The sequence below is a fragment of the Heterodontus francisci genome, chromosome 7 (genome assembly GCF_036365525.1).
Source record: "Heterodontus francisci isolate sHetFra1 chromosome 7, sHetFra1.hap1, whole genome shotgun sequence".
Lineage (NCBI taxonomy): Eukaryota > Metazoa > Chordata > Chondrichthyes > Heterodontiformes > Heterodontidae > Heterodontus > Heterodontus francisci.
The window spans coordinates 44,299,433-44,320,406 of record NC_090377.1 but is presented as its reverse complement, the minus strand read 5'-3'; the positions used below and the strand labels follow the sequence as shown (position 1 = coordinate 44,320,406).

General features: G+C 41.1%; 1 protein-coding gene across 19 annotated transcripts in view; it reads right to left on the bottom strand.

The window, feature by feature from the left end:
* The window catches only part of LOC137371950 (nck-associated protein 5-like), a 693,455-nt gene that overhangs the window by 294,079 nt on the left and 378,402 nt on the right, over positions 1-20,974 (bottom strand). For all 19 annotated transcript variants that reach the window (XM_068035093.1, XM_068035090.1, XM_068035092.1 and 16 more), the window contains one exon: positions 5,782-5,925. In XM_068035093.1, coding sequence (XP_067891194.1) covers positions 5,782-5,925 — 144 coding nt within the window. The remainder of the gene's footprint in view (positions 1-5,781; positions 5,926-20,974) is intronic.

Here is a 20,974-nt window from a genome sequence, read left to right as displayed (position 1 = left end):
CCAGTCAAGGTGGACACTTCTTAAAAAAAAAAAATCACAGGGAGAATTTTAGGACACAACTGTCACTTATCCAATTTCAACATTCCCATATATGATAGCCAAAGGTCCCAAGGCACGTGTTTTTGTTCAGCTCAGTAATTTTAGTAATGCTCAGTAATGACGAATTATAATTAAATGATAATTATTCACACAAATAAAATGTTTTATCTTGTATGGTATAAATAGAAGGAATTAAAGACATAAAGCTTACAGCATCTGGCCACATCTTATCATACAGTTCATTTTCCATTCTTGGTAACAGCAAATGTTATATCACAAGCAGCAGCTATATAAAATGACTTCTTTTCCTTGCATTTCTGTGACACAAACCTGGAACACTTCTTATGTGTTAAGGTGCTATACAACTGCAGTCCTTGTTTATTGTGTGATATCAGCAAAGCATCTAAGCATTTAAGAAGTGTTTTTGTAACATTGTTTGCAAGGAAAAAGCACATTATGATTATATTTCATTATAATAAAAGAACTGGAAGATAGAATTAAAATAGTGGACAGCATTCCAGAAACTGGAACAGTACCAGAAATAATACGGCAGACACTGGCACTGAATTTGTACCAGATATTCGCACCCCAAGGTTCAATACAGATGTCACAGTTCATAAAATTTAATATGCCTATATCAAAACATATGCTACGTGGAGCTTTTATGGTAGATGTATTAGTTTAGATGTGTTTTATGTATATTTAAGACAAATCATGCCAAAAAATCCACAATTATTTGTGGAAGATAGCCAGAATATAGCTGTTGAGTTCTCAATTTGAAATTATAGCAAATCTACCTTGGTATTGTTCACACGTACATTGAAGTTTTGATTGCAGATCCTACTTTTTACTGTGACCACAATGTAGCTTAAATGCAATTGCAATTTGCAAATCACTGAAAATTTACTGAAGCAATATAGCACATAACTGCCACAAGGCAAAATATTATGTGCTTTAATGATATGGAGAAATACAGGAAAGCTTAGATATAATAGGTTCAAGTTTCCTTCCCCTTCAACCTAGACACAAGACAGGCAGAGTGCATCAAAATATTTTGCGAGCTTGTCATGAGTGCAGCAGTGTTGCATGGAGGTTTTTTTTCTCCCATCATCGCATCTCCAATGACCAATATCTTAAACATGCTATTTTTCCGTATTCTAGGCCTGATTTACTCAATGTTCAAACTCACTGTGAAAGCGTCTCAAAATTATCCCCTATCGACTTCAGCACAAATATTACTGCCCTTCAAAAGATACAAAAAAAACCTTGGCTGGAATTCTATGGCCCCCCACATGAGCAGCCATAAAATTGAGTGGGGGGGGTCGTTCCCCACACCTTCCTGCTCCGCTGCAATGTTACACGGGGTGGTGGCGGCGAGAAACGGCCTGACCGGAGAGGCAAATCAAGCCCCTTAAGTGGCCAATTAACAGCCAGTTAAAGGCCTCCTCCCGCCATTGATGTTATTTTACCAGCGGCGGCCAGGCAGCAAAGGCCCCCGGAAGAGCCGCCAGATTCTTGTGGGCTGTGGGGACCCTCATGATGGGGCACCCCATGCACCATGGAGGGCAACCCCCCCCACCCCCCCCCAAGAACCTCCAACCGCCCTGATTAAAATAAAGACCCCACCTCCCCAATAGACCCCCCCCCCATTCCTCGTCAGCGAGGCACCAAAACTTACCTTGTTTCCAGGCCAGTGTCTCTCTTGCTGCCGATGCTGGGTGCAGTCCCAGCAGTGGCCACCGCTCTCAGTGGCACTGCTGGGACTAAGAGCTGCCAGCCTGCTGATTGGCCGGCAGTTCCATGAGACGGGACTTCATGCCTCAAGGAGGTAGATGTCCCACCCGAGTCCAATTAAGGGCCTGGGGAGCATAAAATCCTGGCATGGCACCCCAACAAAAGCTTTCCAGCTGGTGGGCAGGGCCTCCCGCACAATGTAAAATTCCGGCCCTTAATTCTAAGATTCTAAGTAACACTGTTGGCCCAGAAAATGCATTTAGTATCTTAATCTATATAAAACACAAGATTTGCAAAATATTTCTTATTTTTCATGTTTTTGTTCTTCTCTCATGCCTCAGCTATTTGTAAATTCTAAGCCTTGTTGTCACATGACATGGATTTATCATAGTGTACCTTCGGTATGGCAACTACAAAGGAGAAGTGCGAAACTGAAGCACCATACACACGTAAAATTTATCAACAGGAGCTGGAAAACCCCAGGTTCCAAGTAAGGGTGCTGCTAAGGTCAAAGGATTGGGGACGGGTGTTGAAGTTCAGATTTTGCCGTCTTGCACAGCACACAAAGTTCACCATTGCTGCAATGCCATCCAAGTCAAACTCAAAGTTGCAACACAATCATAATTCTGAATTAAAAAGTTAACAGTGTCAAATTTGGCCAATTGACTGACTTCAAAGTAACTTGTTGGGTGGGGGTGGGGCATTACCATCCTGACCCTCCCCCAGCCCCCGCACTGCTTCTCCCTTTCTCCCTCCCCTATCTGCTCTATCACTCAACCACCTCCATCCATTAATACAGATCAAATCTCTGGGACTACAGCAGAACTCAAATGTGGAGTGTAGAGAGAAGCCTATGCAAGGGAAACTTCTGGCAAGGATCTTTTACATTAATTGGGTACACTGAATGTTAATCAAAATTGCATATTTTTATTTGTCTACATTATATATTTTCTCAATCATATATCCTGACCTTTGTGAGGAAAGAAAATGGTAGCTGAAAGCAGCTTGAAAAAACTGCTTGACTGATTTGCTTAACTAACACCAACTGAACTATAGGATCATAAAATGGTTGCAGCACAGAACGAGGACATTCATCCCATTATGTCCATGCCAGCTCTATCCAAGAGCAATTTAGTTCGTCATACACTGCCCCTCCCACCCCCCACCATCACCCCATCCTTTCCCCATTTTTCTCTCCTCAGGTGCTTATCCAATTCCCTTTTGAAAGTCACGATTGAATCTGCCTCCAGCACACTGAGGCAATGCATTCCAGATTTTAACCACTCGCTGCATAAAAAGATTTTTCCTCATGTCACCATAGGTTCTTTCACCAATCACCTTAATTCATGGCCTTCCACCAGTAGGAACAGTTTCTCTCTATCTACTCTGTCTAGACCCCTCATGGTTATCTACACTTCTACCAAATCTCTTCTCAACTTTTCTTCTCTAAGGAGAACAACCCTTGTGATGCTAAAATGGCTATTGCCAAAATACTTCATTTACATATCACGACATCAGGGGTCACATGTGTACAGCAAGCCAAAGGTACAAAAGTATTTATCCAAACACCCAGCTTCTCCAGGCTGTCCATGTAACTGAAGCCCCTCATCCCTGGAACCATTCTCATGAATTTTTCCGGTACCCTCTCTAAAGTCTTAACATCCTTCCTAAAGTGTGGTGCCCAGAATTGGACACGATACTCCAGTTGAGGCCAAACCAGTCTTATATAAAGCTTCATCATAACTTCCTTGCTTTTGTACACAATACCTCTATTTTTAAAGCCCAGGATCCCACATGCCCGTTTAACCACTTTCTCAACCTGCTTTACCACCTTCAATGATTTGTGCAAATATACTCCAGGTCTCTCTGTTCCTCCACCTCCTTGAGAATTGTACCCTTAATGCCTTGCCTCATTCTTCCTCCCAAAATACACTTCACACTTCTCTGCATTAAATTTGATCTGCCATGTGTTTGCCCATTCCACTAGTCTCCTTGAAGTCTATCACTATCCTCCACACAGTTCACAATACTTCCAAGTTTTGTGTCATCTGTTAATTCTGACATTGTGCCCTGTACACCCAAGTCTAGGTTGTTAATACAGATCAAGAAAAGCAATAGTCCCAGTACTGACCCCTGGGAAACCTACTATATACCTTCCTCCAGGCTGTAAAACAACCATTCGTCACTCAGCCAGCTTCATATCCATGTGGCCACTGTCCCTTTTATTCCATGGGATTCAACTTTGCTGACAAGCCTTTTATGTGGCACTATATCAAATGCCTTTTGAAAGTCCATGTACACCACATCAACTGCATTACCCTCATCAACCCTCTCTGTTACCTCATCAAAAAACTCATTCAAGTTCGTTAAACATGATTTGCCTTTAACAAATCTGTGCTGGCTTTCCTTAATTAATCCACAGTTGTCCAAATGAGTGTTAATTCTGTCCCAGATTGTCATTTCTAAAAGCTTTCCCACCGTCGAGGTTAAACTGATTGGCCGGTAGTTGCTGGGTTTATCCTTACACCCTTTTTTGAACAAGGCTGGAACATTTGTAATTCTACACTCCTCTAGCATCACCCCCATACCTAAGGAGGATTGGAAGATTATGGCCAGTGCCTCTGCAATTTCCTCCCGTATTTCCCTCAGTATCCTCAGATGCATCCCATCCAGTCCTGGTGATTTATCAAGTTTGAGTACAGCCAGCCTTTCTAATACCTCCTCTTTATCAATTTTTAGCCCATCCAATATCTCAATTAATTCCTCTTTCGCTATGACTTTGGAAGCACCTTCTTCCTTGTTAAATACCGATGGAAAGTACTCACTTAGTATCTCAGCGATGCCCTCTGTCTCCATGCGTAGATTCCCTTTTTGGCCCACCCCTCCTTTTACTATCCTTTTGCTATTTAAATGCCTACACAAGACTTTTGAATTCCCCCTTTATGTTCACTGCCAGTCTCTTCTCACACTCTTATTTCTGTTTTCACTTCCCCTCTGAAATTTCTCTATTCAGCCTGGTCCTCACTTGCATTATCAACCTGACATTTGTCATATGCCCCTTTTTCTGCTTCATCTTACTCTCTGGTCAGAATTTTACGGTGGCGGCGGGGGGGGCCCGTCCACCAGCTGAAAAGTCGGTAGCAAGCCCGTCTCCACCGGTCCTGGGCATCCAGACCAGATTTTACGTTCCACAGGCCCTAATTGGTCATGAGCAGGACTTCCACCTCATTGAGACAGGAAGTCCCGCCAAAAGGAGCTGCCAGCCAATCAGTGGGCTAGCAGCTCTTAGTCCCAGCAGCACCACAGGGAGCGGGCCCTGGTGAGGCAACGGGGGGCAGTTAGGGTGGCATGTTGTGCGGTGGGGGCACTGCCCGATCAGGCGGGTCCCCACCCTCAAGCCCGCCAGATGGCCACCTAGTTTCATCAGGTGGGTTTTCTGAGGCCTCGGCCACCTGCCAACCAAACATAAAATTCCTGTGGCGGTGGGCGGAGGCCCTTAAGTGGCAATTAATTGGCCACTTAAAGTCCTTGACTGGCCTGGGGTGGGCGGGCCATTTCTCGCCACCGCTGCCCGCGTGAATTGGCAGCAGAGGCGGCGGGAGCGGGTCCTGAAGTGCCCCACCAGTCTCCCACTCTATTTTACAGCGCCAACCCCCCCCCCCCCACACAACCAGCCCGCTGTTTTGGGGGACGTAAAATTCCGGCCTCTATCTCTTACTTTATTCCAGGGAGCTTGATTGGTAGCTTTGAAAATTAAGCAACTTGATTGGTTGGGTTTCTGTGGATAATTGATTGCTTTTACTCCTGTCAATATTTGAACATATCTGCCATGTATAACTGAACAGAAATTCCTAATTTGAGTTGATCAGGAAGCTGTGATGGATACTTTTCATGTGACATTTTGAAGTATGAAGGTAAACTTTCTGTTGTGCTACATACTCACGAAACACAATATTTTCATTTCTATATGATACAACCTACTGGAGACAAATTTTACTATTTGCTTACCTCCAGTGCTCGTAATCGTTCCAAAAGGTAGATTGTTTTCTCTTGTTCCTCAATGCTGCTTGCACTACTTGAACATTTATCAGTTGTTGCGTTAATGTTTGCTCTTGAGTCCTTGCAAGCTGCTACTTCTTCTGACAGTTTACCCTAGACATCCAGAATAATAAAGACATTAAAATAAAGATTCAGCATTGAGCAACAAACAATTTAAATAAATAACCCACAGGTTTAATTTAATAGTCACTAGATCAACAAAATTTGCATTTATGTCATGGATTATACACAATTTTTCACTGTGGTAAAATGAAAAATAAAATTTATAATGCCAGAATTTGCTGAAAATAATAATGCTGACTGCCGAACGCTGTTATTAATGCGCAAATCAGCCAGCAAGTTGTGGTGAGGAAGAAATACTCTGAAATGGCAACTTGTCCTCAACCTTCCCATGAGATGCATGAAGTTGCTGCACTTGCACATTAATTGTCCAGTAAACTCGTCACGGAAAGTTACGTCTAGTAATTCATAGTGTAAGCACCCTTTTAAAGACATGGTAATTGATAATGAATGCCAAATTAACAACTCTGGCCCAGAAAGTGAACAATTAGATGTGTGGAGTCTCATTCCTTCAGGCAGTGAATTGTGGGAGATTTTAATAATGCAAAATATTACATTTTGAAAAAATGCACTTTTCCTTTCTGTCTCTTTTATTTTTCCCTTTCGGTAGCTGATTTGACATTGAGTTCACCTACTCTAATTCATCCTCTTCCTCAGTCTTTCCTCTGCTTATTTCTCAATCCTTAAAAATCTCATTAGTTAAGGAGATAAGCTGTTGGCCCCATCATTCATCTATGTCCAAGATGCCCTGTTGTCTTTGCCACGCCGGTATCAACTCTCACTCCCAGCAACATATTGGATTGAATGGTCCAGAATAAAGTCCAGCTCACTGGGCACACCACAAGATGGTCTGTGCCAGCAAATTCCAGCTCAATGAGTTTGTGCTATTACAACATTCTGGACTTAAAGGTGGAAGGCACGTTGAATATAAAGTCTAGCCTTCCATGTTCGAATACTTAACAGACAAAAATATGAATTTCAGTTTTTGGGCACAAGAAAACTCACAACAAAAATTGCCAGTGAGACAATATTCACTTCAGTTCACCACCATGTATTTTTAGTATTAAACTTATGCCATATATGTTTATGTTAGTGGACTGTCTTAATCATGGCCAAATTGACCATGGACCACAGCATAAATGTAACCTTAATTTGACATGAAATTGGCTGCTGCAGGCAGTTTTGCTCTTTTTGTTTTCAAAAAATATACTTTATTCATAAAAATCTGTAAAACAAATTACAGAACAGTTCAAAACAGCACCAAGTTGACATTCCAGAAAGTGCACAGGAAATCAGTTTTCTTCAATACAGGAGTGAGTTGCCTCACAACCCTGCCATTCCATTTTGCATACAATGTACAGTTTACAGCAAAACCATATTTGGTGTATCCAGCCTGAGTAGTTTTCCATGGGTCCAGCCTGTGTCTGTGGCTGAGGTGCATTGTTGGGGCAGAGAAATGGGAACTATAGCCAGAGCCTCTGGAATTATGTGGCAGCTGAAGGCTCATATTTGCAGCAGGTCCAATCAAATTCAATCTCATAACAATATAGATTCTATGACACTTCTGTCCACAATTCGAGGTACCTCTCAGTATAACATGTACATTAAAATATCCCCAAATATCTATAATTTATGTAAAATGTGCATGCCTTATTTGTACATCATCAATGTGACACGCAGTCAATCCTGCAGTTACACACTTCTACAATGAGATGGAGCTCCAGAAACACTGGATTCAGATAACCCATGCCTAAGGCAGCAAGATTCATTCAACCTCACAGCTCCAGGCAACATTTCAAACTTTCACCCTGAATAACTGTCAGTCTGGAACAACTACTCACGACATTTTCTTCCATTGCTCCAATTTTCCTCCTATCTGTGTTTAAGTAAATCATTCATGAAACTTTTCTGTGTACTTTCCTCTTGGAGATCAATTCTCCAGACTTATCTCACCACCGGCCCCACCTCAGAATCTGCTTTCTACTTACCAAGGGTTTGTTCTCTCTCCGATTATTATTCAAAACACGTTTGCTGTCAAGATTAGCTGTTTTAAGCTCTTCTGACTTTTTTTGGGCAACCTGTCTTTAGAGATCAATTCTGCAGGTGGCTTCCACCACTTCTGCTCGCACCCACAGTTGCACATTACCACTACTTGATGCAGCATCATGCCCCGTAAATCCCCATACCTCTACCTACAGTATCACTAATGCATTGTGGGAAATTGACTTTGGCTCGACTTTCCATGGACAAAACCACAAGAGATTCCCCCGGTAATAAACTGTGTTTTTTGTTTCAATGAATGGGGCACTTTAAACTGTTTAATATAGTATAATGTGTTCAGCCTCTGAATTTCTCATGTGCTGCTTGGCTGTGTACAGTAATGGCTGATACTTAACACTCAACTATCTCACCAGACTTGCAGCCCAGCTCACTAAACTAGATCTCTTTTATATTTAAAGTAACAATATTTATAAGATTGTCCGTCCTGGTATGGTAGGCAAAACCTATGATTTATAATACTATTCACATTAGTTTATTATTATGTTGCAGCTCTTAATGATCTGGATTTCACACCAAGAATATTGGTGAGGCTAACTGCACTCACCATTATTAAGGAATAAAGTGGGCAGCAACTTCTGGTGTTCATACATGCACAAGTAAACACGGAAATCAGGAAGTTGCTGTATGAATTGTCTTGCTTCTCCACGAGCTGCATTACATTGGTACCTCGCCGAGAGATTCACATTGCAATACGTGTCAGAGCATGAATATGCAGTACTTAGTCACTGGATACCCACTAAGCACGTCAGAAAAAGTTAGATGTTGTTCAAACAACCTCTCTGGCACTGAAAAGTAACTTTTACAAGTGTGGAGTCTCTTTCCTTCAGTTTTTTAAATCATTGTTGGGATATTTTAAAACATTTTTTTCTTTTTCTGTCTCTTATCTCTCGCAATAACATCTTTCTTTCCCTCTCTTTATTTCACTTTCTGCACATGATTTTACATTGAATTAAATATTCGAACTTACACTTTCTGGTTTAGACTGAGTGGTTCTCAGAAAGGATACTTACAATCTGATTAGTTGATGAGACAGGCTGTTGCTGGCACTGTTCACACAGGTCCCAGATTCCCTGTAGAGGATGCCACACTGTTTCAGACATACAATGACTATATCTTGCCTCACAAAAGCCCACAAAAAGATTGTGGGCAGCTGTAAGCGTAATGAATGGCAAGTGCTATTTGTTAGCCACTGACCGTAAAATCTGGGCCAATATGTTCAAAGTGCAGTGAGCCTATTATTTGTTATTGACAGATTGAGTTTACTAGCTGATCTTACATTCAACAATGGCTCCCAAGCACAAAAAACTAGCACATAAACTAGGATATACTTTTTAATAATGTTAAAGATTAAAAAAATGCTTAGATAGTATTTACCATGTTAAGTGATAAAAACCTACAAATACCTGCGCTTCAAACATTTAAAACACAGTGGCTGCTTAGAGATTAGATTCAGAGTTCTACAAAGCCATTTCATTATTTAAAAAAACTGAGATCAATAGGGTTTAGATAATTGAATGGCTAACCTGCCAAGTGTAATGTGCATGGTATGAAATGGTATAAACCGTGAAATGCATGAGAGCTAGCAAACTACAAATCAACAAGGAATAAAAAAAAACTGGGGTCAGATAATACTATTCAGATTTTCAACATCAAATAATTGTTCTAATACAATTACAATAAGAATTGTTCTAAGGAAAATAAGGAATAAATATCACAGGAGGGAAATTGTCCAGCATGGTTCAAATTCTGCAATTGCAGAATCACAGGGTACTAATAACCATGGCTATACTTGAGCTGATGATGGCTGATGCTGTCATTGGGTGCCTAAAGTAAGAAGCACTCCATACTCTGGCATTAACATCCCTCACCTTCATAAAAACACACACACACACAAAGTCATTAAAAATACATATGTATGAAAACTATTACAAAGAAAGGATATGAGTAGATAGGGCATGGATGTGCACATTCAATAGTAACAGAAGATAACATTTTTAAACTGAATACTAAAATAAGTGTTTCCTTGTGTAGTTTCAAACAATGGCAGCTGTGAAAATATTACTGCTACTGTTCAGTGAATCTGAATAATGTGAACAGATTTGGCAATGGATAATCCAGAAAATAGCAAATGCTTGTTATTACAAACTCCTAGGAACCAGCCAGTTACACTTCCTGTAAAAGATTCTTCTCAACGAGCTCTCATGCTGATCATGATTGAGCTTCGGCTGGGACCAGGCAATAAAGAGGTTTGTAGTAGCAGCATTGAACAACTGATTCAAGGCATTGCCTCATGTTTTGTATCTCGGTAAGACACCTGTGATACACGGCCAAGCTTGCAAAAATCTCTCAACACATCTGAGAGAGTCAGAAAATTGCCCAGCTGTTGGGCACTTTCAACTTAATCCCTGATGCACACTGATGATTACATAATTCTATCAATGTGCTGAGATTAATTAAATACAACAGCATATCAACAAGTGCTGACAAACTGTATTTTAACCGTAACAGGTCAACAAGTTTGGATCTGCTTACCTATTACACAACCCAAAGTTGTGTACATTTATGAGCAAAATGTTCTGTTTCAACACAGTTATCATGCAGTCCACATTTGATGACCAGTTTCTGTGTCAAATTTTAAATGATATTCTGTTCAGATGCAAGTTAACTGTTTTCCTTGACCTTTCTAACAATGAACATTTTTAGGATCAATGCCAAAAAAAAATGTTCTGCCAAGATTGTAAATACATTTCAATGCTAACAACAGGCACAGGTGATCTCTCTGGACTGACAGTTTCAGATGATGTACTGTGACAATGAAACACTCATGCTACACTAACAAAGCTACTAAAATGTCAGGGCTAAGTTTATGCCTACAAGATTAACCGTGAACTACCAAACCTGACCCAAAGCCAAAAACTGATGGGAACAGTGCAAGAAAAGTGTAGAGAGCCCGCAGAGCTGATTTTAAATACCCTCGCCATCTGCCGCTTCCAACCAGGTACGGTGACTTAACATTGGAACTCTAGAGTCTGGGAACAAAGTTCCTCCAGGCCCAACCTCAGCTTACATGTTTAAGGCATATTTTATCATGCAAGGATTTATTGGCTTTTAATTGATGAAACAAAAGAACTACTTCCTTTTGACTCAGGCCACGAAACCGTGGGGGCCAGGCAAGGCAGAGAGAAGGCAGGTCATCCATTGGGGATGGAAAAGGGGGTTAGACTTTGAAGTGGAACTGTCACAGACTTGTAATTATTTTTCTCCTCAGATTAAAAAGTGTGTGTGTACCTTTAAGACTCTAGTAAAAACAGTGCAAATTTAAGGGAAAGAACGTTCCGGAATTTCTGAGACACAGTGTGCAGCAGCTGCATTTTTGTTACCCTGGGCAACAGCAGGAGAGAGAGAGAGAGGTCACATGGTAATGTTTCCACTTGGCTGTGTGGGGAACTGGCAGCAACCAGCTGAAACCTGTTAGTTCTGAGGAGAGTTTCCAGCGAGGCTTACTGAAGAAAAAGGAGCAGTTTTATTCGCTCAAAAAATTCTACGAGGAGCTCAAGCCAACTTAATACACTGAGTAAAGAAGAAAAGCTTCTTCGTCAAGAAACCGTTTGAATTGCTGTTTTCATCATTCAAAGAACTGTTTAATGCTTGATGCAGCCGAAGAGTTGAATGCCCATCTTCTGAAGGACTATTTTCATCAAATCCACATTAGATGACCTCATCCATAAGGAACATAACCTACAAAGATGTACTTTTATTTATTCTTAAGAGACATCTATTTTTAAAAAAACTCCACTTTTTAAAAACCGATTAACTACTGTTACTTTTGAATGTACGTGTGTGAATGGGGAGTCAGATTAAAGTAAGAAGCTATAAGGTCTTTAGACATAGATTTAGCCTTTTAATAAATAAATAGTTAATGTGTTGTTGTCTAAAGATACCTGGTTTGGTCTGTTTCATTCTGGGGTTACTAGAGTGTTTAATTTGTCTGTTTTCCGATTGGGTGTGAAAACTTAATAATATGCTGCGACCTGTGGAGTGATGGGACTGAATTGACAGTGTGTTGCTCCCACCGCAGTCGTAACAGAACCAAGATCCACCAGATTTTCATGCCATGCAGAAAGCACACAAAGTTCCAGTCAGAGAGTGGCCACGTCTACTGTTCCAGTTACATAACCTTTTCTTTTTAATTTTTCTGCCACATTATTTAAATATTGATGATGATGTGTTTATTACTATCACAGGTTATTGCCTCAGTCTCCCAATGCTAATTAAGTTTTATTTATTGGATATTCATGTAAATGGCAAACTGGAAAAATAGGAAAAGTTAACTAACAGATTTAAAAATACTGACACAGCCACAAAAAACTGATTGTTCAAAACAGCTCTGAGAAAAAGTCCTACGAATGTCAAAATGAGTAACTAAGGTTAAAATACAGTGGCATACAGGCCTGTTATAACTTAAAACAGCAGACACTCCCACAGTCCATCAGTTTTTTTTTTAAGGGAAAACATGCTAAGGAACACTCGTTTGCCACAGTGGTGAATTTAGAATTCCTTTGTGGCTGATGTAAGTGAAGGTGCATCACAGAGTGGCCCGGGAACATGGCACTTTTCCAGAAAATTTAGACTTTGTTTTTACACATTGGTTAATTTCTGTCATTTTGAAACCTTTCAGTCTTTCAAGTCAGAATAATTTTTCCTGGAAGACTTCACTATTTTAAGTATGAAAATTGAAGTACTTTAGGGACCTCAATACAACTTTACTGGGTCCTGTTTATTTCGTTAGAAAGCTCACCCCAGATACATCATATTCATTTGTGAACTGAAACCCTTTAAACTCAAAATACATAATGTTCATTCGTAAATCAAAATCTTTTACAGCACACACACAAAATTATCCCAATTATCATGCATTATTCAGTAATCTTGCAATCAAAGTGGGGTCCAATACTCAATGAGATCACTGGCCAGAGAATTAGGAGTACAACACTGTAACACTAACCCTCTGGTCCTCTGAATGGAGCTCCCCGCTGGTGGTGTTTGCTTCCTGATGGGTCTACAGGATTGTTGATCATTTTCTTATATTTACAAGGCAGAACTGTCTCACTTTCTCTTCTGTCCCTCTTCTATGGCCTATGGCAGTCCAGAGGCAAGAAGGAATTATCTGACTTAAGGATGTACTTGTGATGATTTAATAATTTTAAATAAACATATTGCATTGTTAAGCAGCTTTAGGAGGGATATCGATGAGTCAAAATCATTGAAATTAAACCTTATAACTGAATTCTGATTAAGGATCTAACTCAAACATCAATTTGTCTTCTGCTTTTTGAGCGGCCTGTCAACCTTATCTGCATTTCAATTTCTAAAATCTAAAAATAGAAAGCTGGAGTTACTGTTGATGATAGCAATGGCTGAGCTATTAACATTTATGTCTTTATGCCATTCCTCTATCCACTATTTTATGAGTTGTTAACTGATAAACAGGCTCCAGTGATATCCTCCAACCAATCAAATTGGTTCCAAATGGTCTAATTCCATTCTCTAACTTTCCCAATTGGCTGATATTGACAACTACCAATCTGACTTTTCTTGCGAAAACTGACAACCTGACACGATTGAAACATTGACTGTCAGCTTGAAACATTCAGTTTGACTTCTTTTACACTCCCCTCTCTCTGCTCTGCAGATATTTCATCTGTTTTTGTCTCTGAAACTACTTCCCCAAGTCTCTCCATTTCCTCCCTCATCTTTAAAAGTCTTCTGAAAACTCATCTCTTTAACCAAGCAGTCAGTCATCTCTCCTCACAATCCTACAAAGATTTATCATCAATTCCTTTCCTTAAGCACCTTGGGATGTTTTCCTATTTTAAAGATGCTATTTTTCTGTAAGTTTTGAATTTAAAAGCCACATCACTCCAATCAATTTGTAACAATTTGTCTTAAGTTTAGTTAAAAACGCAAAATATACAGTGCTAATATCGATTATATGTGAGTGGTTGCTAGTGTCAAAACAACTCGGTACAGGTTCAATAAATCTCTGGTGTTCCCTTAATCACATTACATCAACCAGTCATAACTGCTGGATATTTGGCCATTGCTCAGCTTCCCTAAAAGGAAACACTGGATTCAATTAGAAAAACTGATCAAAAAAGTCTGCAGCAGAAGAATAATGCAATCCCGCTGTCTGCACTGACCATTAACCACAAAGCCACAGAAAACCAATGACAAAATCCTGAGGAATTCCGTGAAATTATAATTCAGTGCAATGGTGCTGATTTTGCTCTTATTGAAGATACTTGGAAGTACTATTGAAGACACAGTTACTGATGATCACTGTTCTGAGACTTTCTTTTTAGTGACCATTTCATTTTTATACGTCTAGCCTTTAAAATGAGAAAACACTCTTCCATCCATTGAGATTGAACTGTGTTGAGGTCTGTGCAGGATTCTGTTTCCTTTCCTCTTCAATTCAATTTGCTCAGAAACCTGGGGCTGGATTTTACCTTAGGCGGACGGGAATTCGCCACCGACATGAGAGTCGGTGGCGGACCCGCTTCTGCCTAGCCCAGGGATCGGTCTGCATTTTATGGGTCCCCGGGCTTTAATTGGCCCGAGGCGGGACTTCCTTGAGGGAGGAGGCCTCAAGGAATCAGAAGGCCGGCAGCTCTTAGTCCCAGCAGCGCCACTGGGAGCCATGGATCCAGGAGGGAAGGTAAGTAGGGGAATGCCTCACCAGGGGGATCGGTCCTTTCTTGGTGAGGCTGGAGTGGTCGTTTGAGGGGAGGGGGGTGTCTTGGGTCCCGGGGGTGGGTTGAGAGGTGAGGGCAGCCCTCAATCGGGCACCCTTTGCCTGATTGCCATGCCCTCGCCCCCCTCAGGTCGCAGAAAGGCCGGCAGCTATCGCTGCCGTGGAGGCAAGCAAGGGCCCTTAAGTGACCACTAAAGGGCCTTGATTGGCCTCGAGCGGGCAGTCCGTTTCCCACCCCCCGCCCGACGCCGTAAACTTGGCCAGAGGCGGAAGCGGGGCGGGTAGGCCTCCCGGAGCCTCCCGTTCAATTTTGCATTGCCCTCACACCACCATCGGACCCACTAGGGCGGCGTAAAGTTCACCCCCTGTTAACAACGATGAATAATTTGAAGCAAAAAAAAAAGCAGCTTTTGAAACGCTGGTACTTTTGCCCTTGCGAAACTAGCAAAAAAGCTTTTTATTTTGTTTTATTTCATTGTCGCAGAAAAAATATATACTTTGGGAAGCTTCATTTGAAATAAGAGACTGAAATATTACCTATTTCTTTGCGTAGGCCATTACAAAGTAGTGATAATGGAAAGCAGTGTGGTTAATTGACAGGACAAGTACTTTCACTGCTTTCAATTATCTGTAGTTGCAAACAATCTTCTGAGTTGACTGATGAAGAACCCTATCTGTTTGTCGACATACATAGCTCTAAAACAAAACATTAGGAGTAAAGTTAGGACTAAAATCAGCAAGCAAATAAATATTGATGGATAAAATGAACAAGTACTTAACCAATATAGAAACAAGAAATGCTGGAAATAATCAGCAGGTCTGGCAGCATCTGTGGAGAGAGAAGCAGAGTTAACGTTTCAGGTCAGTAACCCTTCTTCGGAACTAGCAAATATTAGAAAAGTCACAGGTTATAAGTAAGTAAAGCGGGGGTGGGGCAAAAGATAACAAAGGAGAAGGTGTAGATTGGACAAGGCCACAGATTAGCTGACCAGAAGGTCATGGAGCGAAGGCAAAAAATATGTTAATGGTGTGTTGAAAGACAAAGTATTAGTACAAATAGGGTGTTAACGAACTGAAGATTGAACAGCAGCAAGTACAAACGTGAAAAAAAAACAGTGGGTAAGCAAACTGAACAAACTAAGATGAAATAAAATAAACATACAAAAAAAATTTTTAAAAATGTAAAAAAGAAAAAACAATAAAAGTAAAATGGGGGCCCCGTCATGCTCTGAAATTATTGAACTCAATGTTCAGTCCGGCAAGCTGTAGTGTGCCTAATCGGCAAATGAGATGCTGTTCCTCGAACTTGCGTTGATGCTCACTGGAACACTGCAGCAAGCCCAGGATAGAGATGTGAGCATGAGGGAGTGTTGAAATGGCAAGCAACCGGAAGCTCAGGGTCCTGCTTGCGGACTGAGCGGAGGTGTTCTGCAAAGCGGTCACCCAGTCTGCGTTTGGTCTCCCCAATGTAGAGGAGACCACATTGTGAGCAGCGAATACAGTATACTACATTGAAAGAAGTACAAGTAAATCGCTGTTTCACCTGAAAGGAGTGTTTGGGGCCTGGGATAGTGAGGAGAGAGGAGGTAAGTGGGCAGGTATTACACCTCCTGCGATTGCAGGGGAAGGTGCCATGGGAAGGGGACAAGGTGGTGGGGGTAATGGAGGAGTGGACCAGGGCGTCGCGGAGGGAATGATCCCTTCGGAATGCTGACAGGGGAAAGGAGGGGAAGATGCATTTGGTAGTGGCATCACACAGGAGGTGGCGGAAATGGCGGAGGATGATCCTTTGGATATGGAGGCTGATGGGGTGGAAAGTGAAGACAAGGGGATCCCTGTCACGGTTCTGGGAGGGAGGGGAAGGGGTGAGGGTAGAGGTGTGGGAAATGGGCCGGACACGGTTGAGGGCCCTGTCAACAAAAGTGGGGGGGAATCCTTGGTTGAGGAAAAAGGAAGATATATCAGAAGCGCTGTCATGGAAGGTAGCATCATCAGAGCAGATGCGTCGGAGACGGAGAAACTGGGAGAATGGAATGGAGTCCTTACAGGAGGCAGGGTGTGAAGAAGTGTAGTCGAGGTAGCTGTGGGAGTTGGTGGGCTTATAATGAATATTAGTAGACAACCTATCGCCAGAGATGGAGACAGAGAAGTCGAGGAAGGGAAGCGAAGTGTTGGAGATGGACCATGTAAAGGTGAGAGAAGGGTGGAAATTGGAAGCAAAGTTGATAAAGTTTTCCAGTTCGGGGCGGGAGCAGGAAACGGCACCGATACAGTCATCAATGTACCGGAAAAAGAGTTGGGGGAGGGGGCCTGAGTAGGACTGGAACAAAGAATGCTCGACATATCCCACAAAAAGACGAGCATAACTAGGACCCATGCGGGTACCCATAGCAACACCTTTTACTTGAAGGAAGTGAGCAGAGTTGAAGGAGAAGTTGTTCAATGTGAGAACAAGTTCAGCCAGGCGGAGGAGGGTGGTGCTGGATGGGGACTGGTTGGGCCTCTGTTCAAGGAAGAAGCGGAGAGCCCACAAACCGTCCTGGTGGGGTATGGAGGTGTAGAGAGATTGGATGTCCATAGTGCTTCAGTACTTAACCAATATCATCTGCACAATTAATGGAAGATTACTGAGCATTTATTGCTGCATAGGGACAATGGATTTTTAAAGGCAAGTCAGGTTTGAAAAAGTCATTTTTTTTAATATAAAAGAGACTGATATGTAAAGAGAAAGCAATAGATACAGTAGAATTTGTAGTATCTCTAAGAATTGTACATTGACATACTGTATAAAAGGAAATGTTACAGCATGGATAAAAAATATGATGAATAGGAAACAAAAGAATATGGTTAATGGATGCTGCTTAGATAAATAAAAGCCCATCTCCAATCCATCTATCTATATTTTATATATATATATATATATATATATATATATATATATATATATATATATATATATATATATATATAATATATAGGATTTGGGCATAGGAACATGATATCAAAATCTGACACAAAAGTAGGGAGTTTGGGAAGCAATGAAGCAGATTGGAAAAAGACGTCAGGAGGGCACAGAAAGATTCATCACATTGGCACATAAGTGGAAAATATAATTTACTGTAATTAAATGATGCCATTTTGGGAGGTAAAACAAGGAACGGTGGTGTACACTCAGTGAAATGTTGTTCAAATACAAAATTCCTTGAACATGAAGATGACGTCCAACTTCAATTTGGAATTTCAAAATGGGGCACAGAATACAAGGGAAAAGTAACAATAATATATAGAAGACAAGGGTCAAAGAACAAGTGAAGTGCTGTCAGCAGTTTGGGTACTCCATTATAGAAAGGATATTAAAACCACAGTGAGCAAACAACAGAGCTTCAACAGGGAGTTACCAGGAATTAAAAATTTTAGTTATTAGGAAACACCTTTTTTTCGTTCATGGGATTTGGACGTCGCTGGCTAGGCCAGCATTTATTGCACATCCCAATTTGCCCTCGAAAAGGTGGTGGTGAGCTGCCTTCTTGAACCGCTGCAGTCCATGTGGGTTAGATACACCCACAGTGCTGTTAGGGAGTTCCAAGATTTTGACCCAGTAACTGTGAAGGAATGTCGATATAGTTCCAGGTCAGGATGGTGTGTGGCTTGGAGGGGAACCTGCAGGTGTTGGTGTTCCCATGCATCTGCTGTCCTTGTCCTTCTAGGTAGTAGGGGGTCGCAGGTTTGGTAGGTGCTGTCATAGGAGCCTTGGTGAGTTGCTGCAGTCCATCTTGTAGATGGTACACACTGCTGCCACTGTGTGTCAGTGGTGGAGGGAGTGAAGGTTTGTGGGTGGGGTGCCAATCAAGCAGGCTGCTCTGTCCTGGATTATGTTGAAGTGGGACCAGTAGGGTAACATTAGAAGATTATTAACATTAGGATGCGTTAACAGTCTTAGAAGGAAGACATGATGGGATGCGTGGCAATGGTTATGGGAAGCTGTACATCTCAGAAGTCTACATCTGTGTAAACATGTTGCCCTTGAGATAAGACCATGATTGTAGGAGCCACAGGATATTATAAACTGTGAAAACACCAAGTCTGAGGAATGGGGAAGAGATCACATAGGGAAATGATTAGTGAGAGAATACACTTCAGTTTATTGATCAAGCTGCAGCTTTGGAATGCGTTGGGGGAGTGGGGGGGCTAGTGTGGACAAGTGAGTAATGGTTATTGTATTCTATAAATTTGTACTACAGACTCTGTTTCATTGAGAAGCCTCTGGATGTTTCACCAGACACTTTTCCCTTACACCGGTGTTTGAATAAACCTTTGTTTACTTTAATCCCGTGGACTCGAGACAATAATTTTCTCCACAATAATTTGGCGTAGTCGGCAGGATCCTCAAGGCTCAGTCACGGTGCCCAGTCGAATGTCGGCCTCAGAGAGTGGGTGAGTACATTTACTTTACCACCTAATAGATAGGGAGGTCACGTTCAGGATGGGAAGCTGGAGGGCCGATTTGAGGATCCGAACCAAAAGAACAGCCCACAGGTGGAGTAACTAAAGTCAGCGCAGCGCCAGGATCATGGTTCCTTGGGTAAATGAGGAGGTTATATCATTCTCAGGGTCGAACAGGTGACGGGTAGCAAGAGGTCCACACCCACACAAAATAGTAAGTAAGAACGATCAGAATGGAAATGAGAGGTCCGTTTCCCACGTAGGAATGATCGTCGGGTAGTGAGAGGTCCTTACGCACACAAATAGTAACAACGGTCAGACTATAAACCTTCAGCCATGGTAAATAAAGATCCAGAGTGGGGACCCAAAGGGTCACGCATCGAGTTTTTGGCAGCCAAATACAAGAAAAACTTTAGATAAAATAATCAGGAAGGTTGGGATCCCTTGAGGACCCCGGATAATGAATGATGGAAAGAACAGACAAAAGGGAATAATCTTATTATGCAAGTGCTATCTTACCATGTGTAAATCTAGAAAGTCTGAATTAGCAAGGCTAACTCAGGAAAAGAGACAGGTTACAAGTGTTAGAAGGGTGAGAGCCGGGGTGGGAAAGTGAGAGATATCAGGTTGAGGTAAGAGGGATAATTTAAACAAGATGCTTTAGTGAAATTTAAAAGTGAGTAAAAACAAGTTACTGTGTCTTTGTTCAAGTTTGCATGAATGCTGGAAGCTTCCAATTGTCTGTGTAGTTTTGTGTTGTGGAATTGACAGTCGTTAACTCTTTGTTTTCTGGCTTTAATGTTGAAATTATGAGTCTGTTACTTGTTCTTTTGTTCTATTTTTGCACATTTATATTTCTGTGGGAACCTTGAATCATGCTTTGGGTGTGAACTAGTTGAACCTGTGTATTCCTTGGGCTGGGGATGGGAACTTAATGCAGATTTTTGGTACTTTGAATTTATAACCCATTACAGGAATCAATATTTCTAACGTTTCAGTTCTGATGAAGGGTCACTGACCTGAAACGTTAACTCTGCTTCTATCTCCACAGATGCTGCCAGACCTGCTGAGTATTTCCAGCATTTCTTGTTTTTATTTCAGATTTCCAGCATCTGCAGTATTTTGCTTTTATCATTTTTTTCTAAGTTGTTTGGAATTGAAATAAGTGTGAAGGTGACTGTTGAGTGTGTTCATTTCAATTTAAGATTGTGCACCCAGAAATGGGATATAAAAATGAATATTACGAATTAAAGCTTTTATTTTTATTTTAAAAGTAGGTTTTGCAACTGTGAAAATGCAATGAACAATTTTCTGAGATAAGGTTCAGCCTCGAAAGGCTGAAGATGTCTGGCAGAAATCCAATTTGAAGTTTAAAACACTATTTTAATTGCACTAGTAGCAAACGTCAGGAATTGAATATTGGTTTAAGGGACAGAAGGATAAACAAAGGAGATATGGGAAAGATTCTGTCTGTTTAAAGTTTGTTTAAGAAGCTGGTGTTAAATCTTTTGTTTTAAGAATGTTAAATTTTAAAAGAGCATGTATAATTCTATTCTAAGTGTAGTTAATAAGCATTAGTTTGAATTAAATTTAAATTATTCAGGTTAACTGACCTGTTCAGTTGGGAAGACTGGAATTTCATTAGTGACCTTCCAGAGATAAGGCTCACTTGTATATAACATTGGCAATTTTGACTTTAAAATGTTTAGTGCTGTGATTGGAATTTGGAGTCATCTTTGTTGTTGTTATGACCAGGTGGGAAAGGTGTCTAGGTGTCTTTTACTGTCTTCACCTGGTCTTTTTGTAACAGGGTTTAATTTTAAG